Source organism: Pecten maximus, chromosome 11, assembly GCF_902652985.1.
Source record: "Pecten maximus chromosome 11, xPecMax1.1, whole genome shotgun sequence".
In the NCBI taxonomy this organism is placed as follows: Eukaryota; Metazoa; Mollusca; class Bivalvia; order Pectinida; family Pectinidae; genus Pecten; species Pecten maximus.
In genome coordinates, this window is record NC_047025.1 from 43396927 (window position 1) to 43418941 (window position 22015).

General features: G+C 40.0%; 1 protein-coding gene across 1 annotated transcript; it reads right to left on the reverse strand.

The window, feature by feature from the left end:
* Nucleotides 1-3102: 3102 nt before the first annotated feature.
* Nucleotides 3103-19840, reverse strand: LOC117337289. The gene is made up of 3 exons (XM_033898195.1): nt 18601-19840; nt 12696-12838; nt 3103-4073 (listed from the first exon to the last, which is right to left on the reverse strand). Exons 1-3 carry the CDS (start codon nt 19702-19704, stop codon nt 3929-3931), a joined length of 1392 nt encoding a protein of 463 aa, XP_033754086.1. The 5' UTR covers nt 19705-19840; the 3' UTR covers nt 3103-3928.
* Between the last annotated feature and the right edge of the window lie 2175 nt (nt 19841-22015).

The following is a 22015-nucleotide window of genomic DNA, read 5'->3' on the forward strand; positions in this document are numbered from 1 at the left end:
GTCTGGTGCATAACGTTTTAGTAAAAGTGCAGTATAAACCGGCCTCTAATTTGACCCTATATAATTAAGCACAGCCCTTAAATGCCATTAGGATTGAAATCAATACGCATACAAATAGTACTCATACCCTGTGATTCAGTGAAAGGTGACTTAGCTTATAATGGATGATGTTTTGATTTTGCGTTTCTGACAATTTTTAGGAACGATGAAAATCACATAATTAACACTTCAGAATATCTGAATGTAGCCATTCCTACTCATATTGGGATAAAATATGATGTAAAAGTGTAAACGATTGTAGAGGGTTAAGAAGATTATTTGCTTAAAATCTTTCGTGACTTCATTGGGATATCTACGACTTCTCTGTTCTCCCCTGTCAGAATTAGTAAAACACAAATCTGTCCAATTTCGCCCTTCTATTCAACAAAGACACAAGATGATGATAATTGTACACTGTTTCGTGACTCGTTAGGATTATAATTTCCTGTTGTTTAGTCCCCGTAATAACCGCGTGGTGGAGTTTCCTGAGCCTCGTGCCAGTTGTGTGTCTGATTGTGATACTGAGTGGCGGATTACCCTGGAATCTCAGCCCGTCAGTGACTTACTGTGACAAGTTGTTCCGCACAATATCAGCGTATTGGAGAGACCCGTCAGTGACTTACTGTGACAAGTTGTTCCCACACAATATCAGCGTATTGGAGAGACCCGTCACTGACTTACTGTGACAAGTTGTTCCCGCCCAATATCAGCGTATTGGAGAGACCCGTCAGTGACTTACTGTGACAAGTTGTTCCCGCACAATATCAGCGTATTGGAGAGACCCGTCACTGACTTACTGTGACAAGTTGTTCCGCACAATATCAGCGTATTGGAGAGACCCGTCAGTGACTTACTGTGACAAGTTGTTCCCGCACAATATCAGCGTATTGGAGAGATTTCGGAGAGGGAATCACACCGCATGTTTGTCTGAATTACCATCTCATGTCTCGTGCCAGCTGGTAGCTCCTGACTGTGTCGAGGGTATGACGACTGAGCATACCGTACCGCTGGTTTGTCCCGATCGACAGCTTGTCGTCAATGTGGGCAGCGTGTCGACAACACTACGCTCAATAAGATACATATAGAAGAAGGAATTGTAATTTGTTATAACGTGATTTTTTAATTCTTATACAAAAACAACTGTGTTGAAATGAAAAAAAATATACCAACATCTGGATACGGATCGCACCTGTTTAGTTGTCATGGGAATCAATATGGATTTATTGAGTTTTCTCACTTTAAAATGTGATTGAAATGAAAGTGACGAAGAAGGTCATGTGAAGCCGACAAAGTCTGGAAGCAGCATAATAAGGATAGGAGAAATATTAGTACAATTATCCGAAAATAAGATCGGTAATTACATAAGCTGTGATTTCTGATTATAATACTGAGTGATACTATTTACCTGACTTATAATTAGATAGGATGGAGGTAAGTAGTAATGAAGTCAGTTTTCTGAGTGAGGCGCTGCTTGTCAGGTGATACACCGCTGTTATTACCGAACTGTACAGTTGATCGAGTCTACGGAAAATTTACAGGCTAGACTTGGTCAAGTCCCTATACAGATGTGTGATAATGTTGGTGTGATTATAGACTTGGTCAAGTCCCTATACAGATATGTGATAATGTTGGTGTGATTATAGACTTGGTCAAGTCCCTATACAGATGTGTGATACTGTTGGTGTGATTATAGACTTGGTCAAGTCCCTATACAGATGTGTGATACAGTTTGTGTGATTATAGACTAGACTTGGTCAAGTCTCTATACAGATGTGTGATACTGTTGGTGTGATTATAGACTTGATCAAGTCCCTATACAGATGTGTGATAATGTTGGTGTGATTATAGACTTGGTCAAGTCCCTATACAGATGTGTGATACTGTTGGTGTGATTATAGACTTGGTCAAGTCCCTATACAGATGTGTGATACTGTTGGTGTGATTATAGACTTGGTCAAGTCTCTATACAGATGTGTGATACTGTTTGTGTGATTATAGACTTGGTCAAGTCCCTATACAGATGTGTGATAATGTTGGTGTGATTATAGACTTGGTCAAGTCTCTATACAGATGTGTGATACTGTTTGTGTGATTATAGACTTGGTCAAGTCCCTATACAGATGTGTGATAATGTTGGTGTGATTATAGACTAGACTTGGCTTAGTCTCTATGCAGATGTGTGATACTGTTTGTGTGATTATAGACTAGACTTTGTCAAGTCCCTATACAGATGTGTGATACTGTTGGTGTGATTATAGACTAGACTTGCTCAAGTCCCTATACAGATGTGTGATACTGTTGGTGTGATTATAGACTAGACTTGGCTTAGTCTCTATGCAGATGTGTGATACTGTTTGTGTGATTATAGACTAGACTTGGTCAAGTCCCTATACAGATGTGTGATACTGTTGGTGTGATTATAGACTAGACTTGCTCAAGTCCCTATACAGATGTGTGATAATGTTGGTGTGATTATAGACTTGGTCAAGTCTCTATACAGATGTGTGATACTGTTGGTGTGATTATAGACTAGACTTGGTCAAGTCTCTATACAGATGTGTGATACTGTTGGTGTGATTATAGACTTGGTCAAATCCCTATACAGATGTGTCATAATGTTGGTGTGATTATAGACTTGGTCAAGTCCCTATACAGATGTGTGATACTGTTGGTGTTATTATAGACTTGGTCAAGTCTCTATACAGATGTGTGATAGTGTTTGTGTGATTATAGACTAGACGTGGTCAAGTCCCTATACAGATGTGTGATACTGTTAGTGTAATTATAGACTTGGTCAAGTCCCTATACAGATGTGTGATACTGTTTGTGTGATTATAGACTAGACTTGGTCAAGTCCCTATACAGATGTGTGATACTGTTGGTGTAATTATAGACTAGATTTGGTCAAGTCTCTATACAGATGTGTTTTCTGTACCTATTTGTACAACAGGGCTGTATACAATGTTTAAATGTGAAACATTTAAAAATAAAAAGGTATATATTCCAAGTGTGCCAAAGATTGGATTTAAAATATCATTTAATACAAATAAGATAGAGCAATAAGCAAAGAGAAAATATTTTATTTAAAGAGGTATGAGATAATACTCGGACACATGTTATGGTAGGAGGAGGCACCTGACACACACATACACATAAACACCGGCGACAAATGTGTTATAATTATTACTAATAACGAATGTATTTATAAGGTGATGAACAACACCCGATACCTCAAGACATTCACACGTCATCTAATGTAAGGCAGGAGGACACGATGTCGACCAACAAGTGCTGCCGTGGGGTGGGGAAATGTAGAAACGGGGTATTTCAGAGACTTCTGTTCACACCACACAGATAGATCAAAGTATTCCGTGGTTATCATCTTGCTGGTAAAATCGTACTGTTAACTATGCATAGTTATCTTCATCAGAATAAATTCGGCTTCTTTAGCCTGCTTACGTCATCTCTATTCATGATTTGACAAAAACTGTTGTTCACGTTCATTGCGTGGAATGCACCGAACATCGAGTACACAAAACGTCAACAACAACAACAACGAAACCTTCACAAGAAACAGGACTAATATTGCCTTACTAGTCTCAGTAGGACTGCCGGAGGTGCCATCTAGATAGACGGTAACTGGAGCTGACGATGTAGATGGGATTAGATTGATTATAAACCGACAAAACACAACATTCAATTCATCGATCTATTCTGTTTTGTTTCAGATGAAAACAAATTAATGACCGAGGATGTTTTAGGTTTCACTGAACTAGTCTGATGGTAACCCTTTATCGTCAGGTAAATGGATGTGTCACGGAGAATGCTTGTTATTCGCTATAAGTTACATATTCAGTCTATAACGGAAGTAGGGGGAGATAACTCTTGGTTACTTGAGGAAGTCGTTTCCTGTCGGTTCTTCCTGGCTCCCATAGCTTGGCCACCTGGCATTGTTTCTGGCGATCGATTGCTGATAGCTGTATACTTGTTTTTCTAACGCATAGTTTTCCGCCTGTAGTGCCAGGATTTCTCGCCTGAAAGAACACCATACAAGAAACTGCATAATAGTATGTAAAGTGACTGGTTTAATAATGTGTGTTTTAATTTAGATCAACATCAAAAAGGCCATTCGTAAGCTCTGACCAGATAGACCGTTATTTGTGTGTGACTGTAAAGAGTTGTGTATACATATTAATACATTCCTGACACTTTTCACAGCTAATACACTTAACGTCGTGTTCTTCATCAGGAACAAAAAGGTTCCACACGCACGACAGCGTTTAATGCCGCTTGTCTGATTGGAAAGTTGGTTCATTTACATTGGTCGATACCAGTCGTACAGAACCTACTCTGATACCAACCATTTATATTACTTTACTTTACATATTTAATGAGGTAACAGCATCACATTACCAAGGGACACGATCCAAAAATCAGTTTAAACGTTAAAACATAACAGGAAACGCGGAAATACAGTATGTACCAAAGGTAATCTAAAGACCAGGGTACAGGACATAACCAAAACAACAAGATCTCGTGAATCGCCAGAACACCTGGAATAACCTACAAAACGGACAATGAGAGTGGTCAATAGTAGGAACTGAATAAATACCAATACCACGAAACAGCAACACAGCAAGAAACTGTAAACACGTAAACAACTCTTACGGGGACACATCAAATAAAAGGAACACTGTGTCGTTGGTAACCCGGGGTCCTGACGCTCATGGACATCGTCGGTAACCCGCTGTCCTGACGCTGATGGCTAGAGCCCTCGGGACAAGTGGTACACATTTTGACGTTTCCTGAAGGATATTTCTTTGGAAACTTAGACCGATCAGAAGACCGCTTTCTTTAGGGTTTTGGTTGGACTATATAATCTAAACGAGTTATCCGCGAGTTACTACTATTTGATAATGAAAGAAAAGTTTGAAATATATCATTTTAGAAATTTTCAATAATTTGACATCGACGCCATCATTACAAAAAAAACCAATTTACAGCCAGTCAATGCGGAAACATACAGCGTGCACGAGGTGTCCCCCATTCGGACACATACGGCATGCTCGAGGTGTCCACCATTCTTTCGATAGTGAATGAACAGATTAATTCATTGACAATAAGTGACACGTGTAAATAAACTGTATCGCTTGTTTTGGTGACTGTCTCAATGACGAGGATCCCCAAAATTTGTTTCACACAGTTCCGAAGTTTGATATGTATGTATTGATGGTATTTGATTGTTTGCTATTTTTAGAGCCGAAATAATATTCTCTGAAGCAATCGTCAAACGGTCTTTATCTGTGAGCGTCAGATCCGTGGGTTACCGATGATGTCCGTGAGCGTTAGGACCGTGGGTTACCGACGATGTATGTGAACGTCAGGCCCGTGCGTTACCGACGATGTCCGTGAACGTCAGACTCGTGGGTTACCGACGATGTATGTGAGCGTCTGGCCAGTGGGTTACCGACGATGTCTGTGAGCGTTAGGACCGTGGGTTACCGACGATGTCCGTGAACGTCAGGCCCATTAGTGGGTTACCGACGATGTCCGTGAGCGTCAGGACCGTGGGTTACCGACGATGTCCGTGGACGTCAGGAGCGTGGGTTACCGACGATATCCGTGAACGTCAGGACCGTGTAATACCGACGATGACCGTGGACGTCAGGAGCGTGGGTTACCGACGATATCCGTGAACGTCAGGCCCGTGGGTTACCGACGATGTCCATGACCGTCAGGACCGTGGGTTACCGACGATGTCCGTAGACGTCAGGAGCGTGGCTACCGACGATGTCCGTGAACGTCAGGACCGTGTGTTACCGACGATGCCCGTGAGTGTCAGGTCCTTGGGTTACCGACTACATTTGTGTATGTCCGTGAACGTCAGGACCGTGGGTTACCGACGATGTCCATGAGCGTCAGGACTGTGGGTTACCGACGATGTCCGTGAACGTCAGGCCCGTGGGTTACCGACGATGTCCATGAGCCTCAGGACCGTGGGTTACCGACGATGTCCGTGGACGTCAGGAGCGTGGGTTACCGACGATGTCCGTGAACGTCAGGCCCGTGGGTTACCGACTATGTCCGTGAACGTCAGGACCGTGGGTTACCGACGATGTCCCTGAACGTCAGGACCGTGGGTTACCGACGATGTCCCGTGAACGTCAGGAGCGTGGGTTAGCGACGATTTCCCTGAACGTCAGGACCGTGGGTTACCGACGATGTCCGTGGACGTCAGGACCGTGGGTTACCGACGATGTCCGTGAGCGTCAGGACCGTGGGTTACCGACGATGTCCGTGGACATCAGGACCGTGGCTACCGACGATGCCCGTGGACGTCAGGACCGTGGCTACCGACGATGTCCGTGGATGTCAGGACCGTGGTTACCGACGATGTCCGTTGACGTCAAGACCGTGGTTACCGACGATGTCCGTGAGCGTCAGGACCGTGGTTACCGACGATGTCCGTGGACGTCAGGACCGTTGGTTACCGACAATGTCCTTGAGCGTCAGGAGCGTGGGTTACCGACGATGTCCGTGGACGTCAGGCCCGTTGGTTACCGACAATGTCCTTGAGCGTCAGGAGCGTGGGTTACCGACGATATCCGTGAGCGTTAGAACCGACGATCAGTAACTGAGGAAACAATATATTTCCTACCTCGTACATGAATATTTCGTTATCATTAGACAAGCTGATATTTTTCAATATACTAGAGAAGTTTTAGACAATAACACGATTATCAATAATCTAGTAACAACTTTCTTATTGACCTTGTATGTTTACAATGCATTCATGACAATAACACTATGTAATGTATGTCTTTGAAAAACTAAGAATAAGTCCGAGGTTTACCTGTATCATACAGATCTAGGCCAAATTAAATTCACATTGCATACAACCTTAAATGGTTGAGGAACCACGCGGAATACCAACACGCACGCCGATAACCAAAAATCGTCCTATAATAATATACATTGTATAGGCATACGTACTCGAGGTCATCTGATCTGATTTACTGTCGGCAGTTGATCTAGCTGATATTACAGAATTTGAAAAAAAAACCATTGACAATCAAACGATGTTAATACCACAGAAGAAAGAGGTTACTACCGAGAAATTGAAAATTAACCATGGGGAAATAAAATCATCCCGACCATCATACAGTTTAAGTCTCCCTATTGGCAAGGTAGATTGCGGTATTCGGCTGATGCTGAAGAATATGTGACGTCATTGACCTCGTGCTGTCAGGGGTATATTTTATCTACATAGTTTGTACAGCGATAAAGGTGATCTGTTTAGAGATAAATATAGAGGATGAGACTGGAGGCCATAACGTCATGCCACGATTGGAGTGTCGTCAGGTCATAGCAAACAAAAATGGGTTCTGTCAAGAATAAAGCAATCGTTGTATAAAACACGTTTACGAGACACTTACAGAATGGTACCATTAAAACTGTCAGGCGTCATGGCGTCACGAGAAAATTCACCGAAGAGATGTCTTCAAGGACGACCTGGAGTCAATTATTTCATGAATAATATACACGTATGGTGCCTTCTATACAGGTTTATCATCGGCCCCAGACAGTGGACGATCATAAAAATATTTTACGTCACAATTATAGGACTATTCAACACAGCACGTCTCCATTGTAACGGAGAAGTTTGTTTTCTACTCTCGCCTTACGCGTACTCTATTAGCACGTATCGATGATACGCGATTCGTGACCTCAATCCACATGGCTGACCAGGTGTTCGTACACATGTATGTGCCAGGTGGATGTGAACATGGGCCATGAATCAACATCGAAGGTCAGACAGAACAACTCTTTCTTGATTAAAACAATCATTTGAATATTCGATTCAATGCTGGTTTCATATTCAGTTATAAGTAAGCTTGCAAGAGGTTTCACATTTAGTTTTAGTAAGATTTGCCAGTAGTTTCAAATCCAGTTTTAGTAAGCATTGGTTCCATGTCCAGTTTTCAGTAAGCTTGCCAATGGTTTCACATTAAGTCTTAGAAAGCTTACCAGTGACTTCACATCCAGTTTTAGTAAGCTTGCAAGTGGTTTCACATCCAGTTTTAGTAAGCTTGCCAATGGTTACACATTTAATTTTAGAAAGCTTACCAATGGCTTCACATCCATCTTTAGTAAGCTTGCCCGTAGTTCCACATCCAGTTTAATTAAGCTTGTCAATGGTTTCACATCCAGTTTTAGTAAGCTTGCCAGTAGTTCCACATCCAGTTTAAGTAAGCTTGTCAATGGTTTCACATCCAGTTTTGAGTAAGCTTGCCAATAGTTTCACATCCGGTTTTAGTAAGCTTGCCAGTAGTTTAACATCCAGATTTAGTAAGCTTGCCAATAGTTTCACATCCAAGTTTAGTAAGCTTGCAAGTAGTTCCACATCCAGTTTAAGTAAGCTTGCCAATGGTTCCACATCCAGTTTGAGTAAGCTTACCAGTGGTTTCACATCCAGTTTTAGTAAGCTTGCCAATAGTTTCACATCCAGCTTTAGTAAGCTTGCCAGTAGTTTAACATCCAGATTTAGTAAGCTTGCCAATAGTTTCACATCCAAGTTTAGTAAGCTTGCAAGTAGTTCCACATCCAGTTTAAGTAAGCTTGCCAATGGTTCCACATCCAGTTTGAGTAAGCTTACCAGTGGTTTCACATCCAGTTTTAGTAAGCTTGCCAATGGTTTCACATCCAGTTTTAGTAAGTTTGCCAGTAGTTTCACATCCAGTTTTAGTAAGCTTGCCAATGGTTTCACATCCAGTTTTAGTAAGCTTACCAGTGGTTCCACATCCAGTTTTAGTAAGCTTGCCAATGGTTCCACATCCAGTTTGAGTAAGCTTACCAGTGGTTTCACATCCAGTTTTAGTAAGCTTGCCAATGGTTTCACATCCAGTTTTAGTAAGCTTGCCAGTAGTTTCACATCCAGTTTTAGTAAGCTTGCCAATGGTTTCACATCCAGTTTTAGTAAGCTTACCAGTGGTTCCACATCCAGTTTTAGTAAGCTTGCCAATGGATTCACATCCAGTTTTAATAAGCTTGCCAATGGTTTCACATCCAGTTATAGCTACCTTGCCAATGGTTTCACATCCAGTTTTAGTAAGCTTTGTCAGTTATGCCACATCCAGTTTAAGTTAGCTCAATCTAATTAAAATATACATGGTCATTCTCACTACGTTACATAAACATCTAACGACATCGCATAAGGATCACGTTCTGGTGACCTTTTTTAACTCAATATTTCACTTTTAGGTCAATTTTCCGATGTCTCACCCATTCGTCACATCATGTCTCCGAAGCTTACCATGTTTATATCGATATGTTTCGTTGGATGAAATGACTTGAAATATATTGACATATTATGCAAGCTATGCTATTTCGCATATACGAAATTCACTTCCAAGTTTTGAAAGTAATGATTTGATTGATTAATCCACAAGGTCATCCTGACGTGACCCCTTATGTCGTTAGATGTCCATGTAACGTAGTGGGAATGACCGTTTAGATTTTAATTAGATTGAAGTTAGCTTGTCATGCAGTGGTTTGTACATACAGTTCTTATAATCTTGTCATGCAGTAGTTCATCATCCTGTTCTAAAAAAGCTTGCCAAGCAGTAGTTTCACATCCGGTTTTAGTAATTCTTGCCGATGGGTTCACATCCACTTCTAATAAGCTTTGCATTTGTTTCTGATCAAGTTTTATTAAGCTTGTCATGTTGTGGTTTCACATCCAGTTTTTGATTAGCTTGACATTTGTTTCATATCCAGTAAGTCTGCCAGTTGTTTCAACTCCGGTTTAAGCAAGCTTGCTATTCGTATCACATCCGGTTTTCATAAGCAAGTCACTGATTTCACATCTGGTTAGTTCTGGTTTGAAATATAGTTTTATTAGTTGAAAGGATGTGCCCTGAGAAAAAAAATCTCTTGCATATAGTTCGTTTATCGCGATCCCTATCCACAGCCTAAAACACACCTACCTTCTATAACACACCTTCCAATCAGGAACACACATATTCTTCTTGAGCAGGCCCACTCTTCCAGACCATGCCTATACTTCAACAACACGTCTACCTTTCAACAACACGCATACCCTTCAACAACACGCCTACCCTTCAACAACACGCCTACCCTTCAACATCACGCCTACCCTTCAACAAAAGCCTACCCGTTAACAACACACATACCCTTCAACAACACGCCTACCCGTCAACAACACAACTACCCTTCAACAACACGCCTACCCTTCAACAATACGCCTACCCTTCAACAACACACCTACTCATCCACAACACACCTACCCTTCAACAACACGTCTACCCTTCAACAACACGCCTACCCTTTAACAACACGCCTACCCTTCAACAACACGCCTACCCTTCAACACGCTACCCGTCAACAACACACTTACCCGTCAACAACACGCCTACCCTTCAACGTCACGCCTACCCTTCAACAACACACCTACTCGTCAACAACACGCCTACCCTTCAACAACACGCCTACCCTTCAACAACACGCCTACCCTTCAACAACACGCCTACCCTTCAACAACACGCCTACCCTTCAACAACACGCTACCCGTCAACAACACACTTACCCGTCAACTACACAACTACCCTTCAACAACACACCTACTCGTCAACAACACGCCTACCCTTCAACGTCACGCCTACCCTTCAACAACACGCCTACCCTTCAACAACACGCCTACCCTTCAACAACACGCCTACCCTTCAACAATACGCCTACCCTTCAACAACACACATACTCGTCAACAACACGCCTACCCTTCAACAACACGCCTACCCGTCAACAACACACCTACTCGTCAACAACACGCCTACCCCTCAACAACACGCCTACCCTTCAACAACACGTCTACCCTTCAACAACACGCCTACCATTCAACAAAACGCCTACCCGTCAACAACACGCCTACCCTGCAACAAAACGCCTACCCGTCAACAACACGCCTACCCTGCAACAAAACGCCTACCCGTCAACAACACGCCTACCCGTCAACAACACGCCTACCCGTCAACAACACGCCTACCCTTCAACATCACGCCTACCATTCAACAAAACGCCTACCCGTCAACAACACGCCTACCCTTCAACATCACGCCTACCCTGCAACAAAACGCCTACCCGTCAACAACACACCTACCCGTCAACAACACGCCTACCCTTCAACACGCTACCCGTCAACAACACACCTTACGGTCAACACGCCTCCCCTCCTAGAACAAGTGAGGACGTTCCTTTCGTACTTTATCAAGCGTCTCCGTCTCAGTGTATAATTTCGATTCATGTTTGTCCCTGTCCGGTTATTATGGTATAACTTATAATTTTGTATTCTCTTGTTGTTTCTGTTTTCAGTGTTGACCTAGTCTATACGCTGTACAATTTATGTCACTTGGAGTCAGAATCGACGAATAAAAGAAAGCTTGAAAGATTTTGGTATGTATTTGAATGTTGGCTACCAATCAAATTTCTTGATATATTCCGAATACACTCTAAACAGGTACACGTGATGTCTGGTGTTCGAGGCGAATCGATATCTTTATCTTAATTAGATTAGTAACCTATTGAGGCTCTACATTCATCTGGGATTTCAGTTGAAAGCGGGTTACATTATGTACGTAATATCAACAGAAGTCTGTGTTTGGTTTATCAAGTATGTTAACAATTTACATAATCTAGTCAAGGACCAATACAAGATGGCAAGATATGCTGGGGGCAGTAGACATCATTATTAGTGATTACCGAAAGTCTATCGGTGTTTAATCAGATAACATATAAAATGAGGAATCAAGACGTGTAGCTATAGTAACATATGTGAAACTCGATACGAACTAGAATCGAATATATAACGAAAGGTCATATAGCAGAGAAAAGAACACAGGAAACTGGGGAAAACATGATAAACTCCCGCTAAGAATTATAGATGGCACCAAGTACGATGTCATCAACAGTTTTACTTATATAATTTGGTATTGTGAAGTCAAGTGTGACTTACATCATTCGGTGATTGTGAAGTCCAGTTTGACTTACATCATTCGGTGTTTGTGAAGTCTAGTTTGACTTACATCATTCGGTGTTTGTGAAGTCTACTAACTTACATCATTTGGTATTTGTGAATTCTAGTTTGACTTACATCATTCGGTGTTTGTGAAGTCTACTTTGACTTACATCATTTGGTGTTTGTGAAGTCTAGTTTGACTTACATCATTTGGTGTTTGTGCAGTCTAGTTTGACTTACATCATTTAATGTTTGTGAAGTCTAGTTTGACTTACATCATTTGGTGTTTGTGAAGTCTAGTTTGACTTACATCATTGTGTGTTTGTGAAGTCTAGTTTGACTTACATCATTTGGTGTTTGTGAAGTCTAGTTTGACTTACATCATTTAATGTTTGTGAAGTCTAGTTTGACTTACATCATTTGGTGTTTGTGCAGTCTAGTTTGACTTACATCATTTGGTATTTGTGAAGTCTAGTTTGACTTACATCATTTGGTATTTGTGAAGTCTAGTTTGACTTACATCATTTAATGTTTGTGAAGTCTAGTTTGACTTACATCATTTAATGTTTGTGAAGTCTAGTTTGACTTACATCATTTGGTGTTTGTGAAGCCTAGTTTGACTTACATCATTTGGTGTTTGTGAAGTCTGGTTGCGTCGTCAAGGCTGTGGAAATTTGGACTGATGAGGAGATGAGAGTCTATCCACTCGATGTGAACTGTGAGAGTCTGTTCATCAGGACTGAGGTAGTCACTCTCCGGATCATTCAGCTAAAACAAACACAGGTATAAATAACAGTGGTGTAGCAGTTAAAACTAAGTAAATTATAATTAACACGGGAAAATTCTCTATTGAACATCGAATACCTTAATTTCATCTTTCAGTGATTTGAAATACAAACCATACATGTATATGGTATTGAAATTAGTTCCGTATAAAGAAACAATATACACTTTTCATTAATTAATTGGTTATGCAGAAATTATCAATCACTATTATTAAGTTTTGTTAAGACGATGGTTACCAAACACCGATGTTACTGCTGATAATGTCTTCTCAACATTATTGACTCTGGCCATTCACCATCATCTGTTATTTTAGTGATTACATATGGATATTAGGGGATGTATGTTGATATTTGTGATGTCGAAAATTACAGTTTGAGGACAAAATAAATCATTTTGATTAAGCTTTTGGAATACGTCATAACAGCACGTGTTGGTCTTACAAAATAATGGACAACAGACATCAGATTGGATAATGTACAAGATACATCATATTGGATAATGGACAACAGACATCATATTGGATAATGGACAACGGACATCAGCTTGGATAATGGACAACAGGCATCATATTTGATAATGGACAACAGACATCAGCTTGGATAATGGACAACATACATCAGATTGTATAATGGACAACAGACATCAGATTGGATAATGTACAACAGGCATCAGATTGGATAATGGACAACAGACATCAGATTGGATAATAGACAACAGGCATCAGATTTGATAATGGACAACAGACATCAGATTGGATAATGTTCAACAGACATCAGATTGGATAATGGACAACAGACATCTGATTGGATAATGTACAACAGACATCATATTGGATAATGTACAACAGACATCATATTGGATAATGTACAACAGGCATCAGATTGGATAATGGACAACATACATCAGATTGGATAATGGACAACAGACATCAGATTGGATAATGCACAACAGACATCAGTTTTGATATGCAGCAACAATCGTCATAAAGTAGACACATTAGGTTTGGGTCGAGAAGAATTCAAATATTAAAATACAACGCGCTTGCAATCCGAAATTCGTACAACCCACAGTTACATGTATGATCAGGTGTCGTTAAATGATCCTTATCTCATAACATACAAAGGTTTGGTTTTGAGCTATGAAGTATGCTGAAATTATTAAAACAAAACAACCCGTATTTTGTGAAGCACTGCGAACTAACCAAAATAAATTCTTCCGAAATCATAAAACACAAATAACTGCTTTGGGAATGTGAAAAGATCTAGAATTATTCAAACTTGAAATATTCGTTTGAGGTCGTAAAGCGTTCCAAAATTATCTTAACTCGACCTAATGGGTTATATTTGGAACATAAAACAGAATGACAGAAACGGGAAGATTGGTTTGAAATTATTCAGCCTTCCATAAATCTTTAAAAAACAACGTTTATAGGTGTTGGGAATCGTTCCGTAATAGTCTCAACACAAAAACATTGGTTCGGAGTTGTGGAACATTCCGAAATTATCTAAAAAAATGTTTTGTTTTGTGAAGCATTACAAAGTTATCAAAACACAAACTATTGGTATGATCATTAGCAGTGTAATTAATGTATGAATTATAACAATAAAATACATCTTCTGTAAAATATGTTGTCCATTCAATGTAATACTTAGTACATACTGTGGAGATAGACATCTCTACTGTGTATGTTATATATATGTTCGGTACATTTTGAAACACGTGGAATATTACTCTATCATACAATGAGAAGCGCATTACAGTCATTTTGAGAAAAAAAAAATTCTAAATTGTTTATATGGTTATTAAGTTTAGGATTACCCCAGTAAATTATCTTTGTGTCTTTAGTACAGAACTCCTGGACTGCCAACGCCATTAATGGCGTAGACCGGAAGTGCCTACCGAGGACATTAGGGAAGTTATTACTTCATTAAAACAGACTTAATTGCATGTATAGAACATAACACTTATCACAAATAATTGTCACGTGAATTATTAAAATTGAGTGCCGAGTATATAGACCCTGTGGGGTTATAGTGATGGTATGGCCGTTGTTTGAGATGTTTATATCTCATGGCTTTAGTCGTTCACAGGACTACATCAATAACTGGTATAGCCGTATTCCGTGAGTAGATGTATTAATATCGTGTTAGGATCGTTATGTTGTTTTAATACAAAACGGTGCGTTATAACGACAATTCACAGAGTAATTTTACGATATCGCGGTGGTTGATGACGTACATTTGTATGTTGGTGACGACGTAGTACGTAATATACCGACAAGGGGAACACTGGGGTACATGTAATATACCGACAAGGGGAACACTGGGGTACATGTAATATATCGACAAGGGGAACACTGGGGTACATGTAATATACCGACACCCGTACAACTGACGATAATTGATGTGTCCTAGAATGATAACTTACTGGCAATGTTTACCTACTCATTGCCATGTCATTAAACTATTCATTAAATCCCTGAACAGCTCCTGTATATATCGAGGGTTTAACGTCTATGTACATGTACCGGATCGATACGTATAATTTTTAATCATTTATACAACTGATCATTACGAGGAAGTATTGTAACCTACTGGTTCTACTTAAATATACCAGACAATCATCAGCGACAATAACTGTAGATTTTAGACTGATTATATGACAGTAGTTTTTATAAACAGAAAAAGATTGAAAATAAAAGGATACACGAGCCTATTACTGAAATTGATGTTGCTAAAAGTGGCCTTCATCTTGAATACGTTACATGCAATATGGCGTCCCTTAGCAACGTCATAAACATACTTGCCTTTCTGTAAATACCTACAAACACACATTCATACGCACACACGCAATCACACGATATGACGTATCGGTTACGCTAATCTGATTGACTGAAATATGACTGATTGATTTTTTGTTGCTTAAATCTGATTGGTCGAAATCCAATATGTCGATGTTTTCGTTGTCTCAATCTGATTGGTCAAATTCCTATCGGCTGCTGATTCTGATGCTTAAATCTAATTGGTTACAATCTCTTGGTTGATTTTTTTCTGATATTTTTTTCTTAATCATTGTGTTTTCAGCCTGATAATCATTCATTTTATTATTTTTACTCACTTTATTGTCTTTAAGCTTTACAGCTCATCAGTACATATAACATATATACAATACAATAACTTGGCGGTCACAGCAATATAGTAGTGAAGTAACAATATCGATAGAGAATGGACAAATATGTGAAAAAAACTTTATATCAAGTTTCTCCTTAATTGTGTGTCATCATGCACATACTTACATAGCATTGTTAAATCTTTAAAGTTAGTTGTTCTATTTAATTGGATCATCTTAAATACTAATGTTTTTTTCAGTAAAAAGTCTTAATGCAATTTGATCTTAAGGCTTGAAAGTTTGGACAAATTAAGAGAAAATGATATTCATCTGCGTTTTTTAAACAAAGACTCAATTTTGTTGTAAAAAAATATTAATCTATATTGTGAAGTGTCCTCAATTTTGTCTTCCTCCTTTGTTTTCCGTATTTAGTCCTCGTTTGTCGTCAATTTAAAAAAAACCGCTTGAAATTCTGTAAATGCAGCGTAAATTCTCGACAATTCAACACAACACTTGAAATAACTGAATGCTGTAAAATGTTAAGATATTTTGAAAATTCCTGATTTTAAGTCTTAATCTTATTTTAAAATGTCTTCTAGATCAGTTAATATCCTGTTTATAAATAACGTAAACATTAAAGGGAGTCGACATCCTCAAAAAGTCAGCTAGATATCTGCGTTGCGTTGAAGAGGTGACTTTAAGGGAGATAATTCCGTTAATAACGCGTATATTGATGATGTCACATTAGTAACATTCATGTATGAACTTCAGAAATCTGCATTACATTGAAGATATATTAGTGAGATAAGTCCTTTAGTTTCACAAAACAACATACATTGCAGATATGATGACGTCACACATGCACATCATAATTGATGACGTGGCACACAAACAATATAATTATGGCCGTCTACATCTTTACCAGAAAGCCTTACTTATAATCAATACATCATTGATAACAATAGATCATCGCCTTCCACTTCCACACGATAAGTATATCAGGAAGGCCTGCTATCGATCTCTCTCACACAACACTATCACAGGACATCTTTTTTTCACCTGGGAAATTAGTCCGCCTTATAAATAACTGATGTCTTCGGAGATACGGAATAACGAACATGAACCCTAAACTTTGTAAAGATAACAATGTCCTCTTTCTGGTGTAGAGAAATATACATAATTAATGAAAAACAATCTCCCATTATGCTAATAAACATTCATTGCCAGCATCGCCTAATGAAAGATATTGAATTTATAAACAAACCTGACGATAGCCCGCTGTCGTAATTAGGTCGGACATACCTTGTAAACAGGCGTTAGCCTATTGAGAATTTTTATAATTTCAAATGTAATTAGCTTATCTGCTGCTGGTACAGCAGTTTGTGATCGTCAAATGGCACGAGTGAGGTAATAATATTATAGACCTACCTACGTCTCCAGCCTTAGCTCATGGGACGTATGTGTGATCTTTCGGTTATCAGACAAAAACAAATATTCCAAGAAAAAACTATACACTTTTTGACCTCTGTACAGGATAGAACATGTTAGCTTTTAACCAGCGGAATTCAATATCCAATGCCAGTGTACCAAATGTATGACGTTACAACATTACACTCCAATGTGACACCTAGTTACGAAAACTACAGCTTGGAAATGATTACCGATCCCAAGTATGATGTTTAGTTTTAGATTTCTGGAGTCTTGCAACTCTGAAGACTCAATGGTGTATGACAGGTGTCATGTAATTCTCTGCTCACCATCACGCTGTGGTCTTTTACATGATTTGCCTAGCATAATATTGACTTCCAATTCTGCTAATGATATTATTTCTGCTAGATCCATTGACCAATCGATTTGCAGTATGCGTATCAGACCTGACGATTCAATCGTCGTATATATGGTGATCCCTGCTCAAACATTATCAACTGACATCTGATCTGGCAAAGAGAATGATCGCAATAAAATGAAATAGTGAACTTAATTTTAACACTTCAAACAGGATATAGCATTTGATATTGAGAAGTTTATTTGAAATGTAAAAAAAATCACTTGTATGGGAAAAGGTTTGGTATTTATATAAGGGCATTGCTTTGTCTCAGTAACAGTAAGTTCCCGCTACAGTGACGCAGCCGCAGAAACCTGTCTCCACAAGCATTGTAGTCCAACCCAAAGGCGATAATAAAGGGGCTTGATCACAGCAAGTGATTCAATATCCACTACAATGAACTATATGTACTGAATCGGTTTTATTACATGTCTATTCGGTTGATGTCTGACTCTATCGAATTGATGGCATGTAGAATCACTTCAGAAGTTATTTAATACTTACCATGGTCCAACAATGACAAGTGCCATTTGTTAAATAATTGTTTTGTAGAACGTTTTTCAGCTGATCAACGACGATCATTTCTGCTGTAGCAACTACATTGTATATCAGTTTACATCAGTTTCAACACTAAACGACTTTTATACGGAATGAAATTACTGTCGCTCAAAGTACATTTTAATACCATAAAAATAATGATAATGTATAAGATATCAAATTGGCTGATGTTTGTGGGGGGTACATTTTCAGTTTCCTTATACAATATTCTTGCAGTTTACATACTTTCGTTTTCCCTATACAATACACTCACCTCGTCTATCTTGATATCGGTGTGCACCATGTAGCCGTCGTCAAGATCTTGCTGTACATAGTATCGGTAGAATGGGCCGTTTGGAGCTCGTGACACGCTCCGTTCTGGATTCGCGGGTACAACTACAATATTGAAGGATACATAACGTGTGAACTTCCGGGGAACGTGTGAAATGTCCGTGTAGTATAGGCGAAATGCTAGGAATTTCCCACTGGCGTCTGCCTCTAACATCCAAGCCTGCTTGTCACGGTCATACAGGTGGGCACGATTCTTGTTTCTGTTCAACACTAAAAGGGACACCTCACTGACCGACACGACTGAGAACATGTCCAGTCTGACCTTTATAGATGTTCGACCCTTGGACAGTAGTTGGAGAGTGGAACCTATGACGTAGGGGTCACTGTTTCCTGTGGCGTCTAACAGCTGATCAATAGTTCCGGAATCGTAAGGGTCGGTATCCCCAAGGGTCACGTGATATTTCACGTTACACAAGTGGTCAAAACTGGTGTGGCGATGTAACTGGATCGCCACGTTGCTCTCAGTGTCCACAGTGCTTGCGTTTGGAAACAAAGATATACTCCAATCAAACAAACCGAACGAGAAATAGGGCGACTCCATCCGGGGACCGTAGGCATACCGGTTCGTGTAATCCTTCGGAATGTTTAGAAAACAGTTTAACGTAGACACTATATTGCGAAGCTCCAGCTCGACAAGGAACTCCCCATTCTCCTGTAGGAATTTACGGTGTAACAAGTCCTCCAGGGGCACAAATGTTTTTCGACCTTTCGTGTCTTCCTGATCAGAAAACTCACAACCTTTCTCTAGAAAGGATTCATTTTTAGTGAAATGTTCACTGTTCAGGAACGTGAAGGAGTAATCCAGTTTACACAGCATGGCTGCAGATGAGCTTTGAAGCTTCAGATAAGCACCTAAATGGTGATCGCTCTTTACAAAACTGACCGTCCATTTCTGATAACCATATACGAAATCCTTTGAATATACGTCCGGTGAAAATTCTCTTAGAATCTTGTTTGGTAGAGCGAATGTAAAGACCTGGGTATCAAAGCGATCATTGAGCCTGATCATACGAAATAGTTTGGCCATATTTGAAGTCTCGCCAGCCTATCTGTAGTATCGTCACACTGATCACAGGACCCGCCCGGGGAGCATGTTTAAACCTTGCTGAAAATAGAAAACGAAATTAGATAACAGACGCTCAGCCTGTCGTAAATTGTGAAGACATCTTTGTTGGAAGCTCTGTGGAATACGATATGTTAACTGTTTCAGCCTTCTGTTGAAATTTGATAGGAAATGTGGATTAAATTGTTTTATACAGATCCCCAGGGAAAGGAGCATGGCATCCAAAGTCCATTGGCAGCACAGCCAGTCAGGAATCCTATATCGTCTGTAGATCCCGTCAAGACAGTATTTATATCGCATGTTGTTCTCCTATAGTAACACAAGAATATATCACTACCATGTTGTTCTATAGTAACACAAGAATATATCACTACCATGTAGTCTGTCAATCCAAACTAATGTAAAGGTCATTTTAATAAAAACAGAACAAAAAAAAACAGACAACATGTAGAGTATAGTTAAGTCTCGAGATAATTAACTATGGAATCTATAGTCCCAACTCCTTACCTCAGCCACAAGTCTTCACCATCGGTTCTAGAATTGAAATGTGTAAACAAAAAATCGATTGGCTTCCCCAAGGCCGTTATGCTAATTTTTGTGAAGTTTGTGCTCATATTCCCTAACATCAACAAAGGCGAGTTGTGGTTTCCTGTTATACAAATATTTACAGAAATAAGGACACTAACTGATACAATCAATTGATACATTATAATGTGTTTGATCCAATTAATCAGGTACTCATTGTACAGTGTTAATCGGGACTGCCTCGAGTCGCGTGCCTGTATGATATCATGTAACGCCTTACAGTGTCATATATATATAACGACCTTACGAACCTCGGGTACTCCAGTACTGATAGCATTAGGCTGTACCCGTCAATATGTCTCCTGTAAAAAGGTTTGAGGTCCAAAGAGACCCAATCTTTAAGCAGTTGTAATACAGGGACTTCACATATGAAAATAAAATAAAAAACGTTCTTGGTAAATGCGTGCAAGAAACGCACACATATTTAAAAACACGAGCAGGACTAACTCGCTGATTAATAGCACAAAACACAACTAAGCCTTGTCAGTGTTTGAGAGAGTGATCAGGTAAGATGCAATCGATTAAAATATCAGACTGATCAAAGGACGGAGAGTGGATTTATAGCTAATTATAGTATCATGGAAGCTGATTAATGACTGATGAACGTCCTCGATCAGTGCATGGCGGACGGACAATTTAGTATTACTGATGGTACAGACCATGAAAATCGGGACGAACACACTGGTATTGCTGATGCTGGAGACCATCAGGATTACGGACGGATACTGTAGTATTACTGGTGGTACAGAACGTGAGGATTGCGGACGGATACTGTAGTATCAGTGGTGGTACAGGGCATGAGGATTGCGGATGGATACTGTAGTATTGGTGGTGGTACAGAACATGAGGATTGCGGACGGATACTGTAGTATTGGTGGTGGTACAGAACATGAGGATTGCGGACGGATACTGTAGTATTGGTGGTGGTACAGAACATGAGGATTGTGGACGGATACTGTAGTATTGGTGGTGGTACAGAACATGAGGATTGCGGACGGATACTGTAGTATTGGTGGTGGTACAGAACATGAGGATTGCGGACGGATACTGTAGTATTCCTGGTGGTACAGAACATGAGGATTGCGGACGGATACTGTAGTATTCCTGGTGGTACAGAACATGAGGATTGCGGACGGATACTGTAGTATTGGTGGGGGTACAGAACATGAGGATTGCGGACGGATACTGTAGTATTCCTGGTGGTACAGAACATGAGGATTGCGGACGGATACTGTAGTATTGCTGGTGGTACAGAACATGAGGATTGCGGACGGATACTGTAGTATTCCTGGTGGTACAGAACATGAGGATTACGGACGGATACTGTAGTATTCCTGGTGGTACAGAACATGAGGATTGCGGACGGATACTGTAGTATTGCTGGTGGTACAGAACATGAGGATTGCGGACGGATACTGTAGTATTCCTGGTGGTACAGAACATGAGGATTGCGGACGGATACTGTAGTATTGCTGGTGGTACAGAACATGAGGATTGCGGACGGATACTGTAGTATTCCTGGTGGTACAGAACATGAGGATTACGGACGGATACTGTAGTATTGCTGGTGGTACAGAACATGAGGATTGTGGACGGATACTGTAGTATTGGTGGTGACACAGAACATGAGGATTGTGGACGGATACTGTAGTATTGGTGGTGGTACAGAACATGGATGGTGACGACATGA

Coding starts and splice junctions, on each gene's coding strand:
- LOC117337289 (XM_033898195.1), bottom strand. CDS start 19,704: ATGGCCAAACTATTTCGTATGATCAGGCTCAATGATCGCTTTGATACC. Junction 12,839..18,600: donor CCGATATCAAGATAGACGAG/GTGAGTGTATTG, acceptor TGTTTGTTTTAG/CTGAATGATCCGGAGAGTGA. Junction 4,074..12,695: donor CTTCACAAACACCAAATGAT/GTAAGTCAAACT, acceptor GTGTTCTTTCAG/GCGAGAAATCCTGGCACTAC.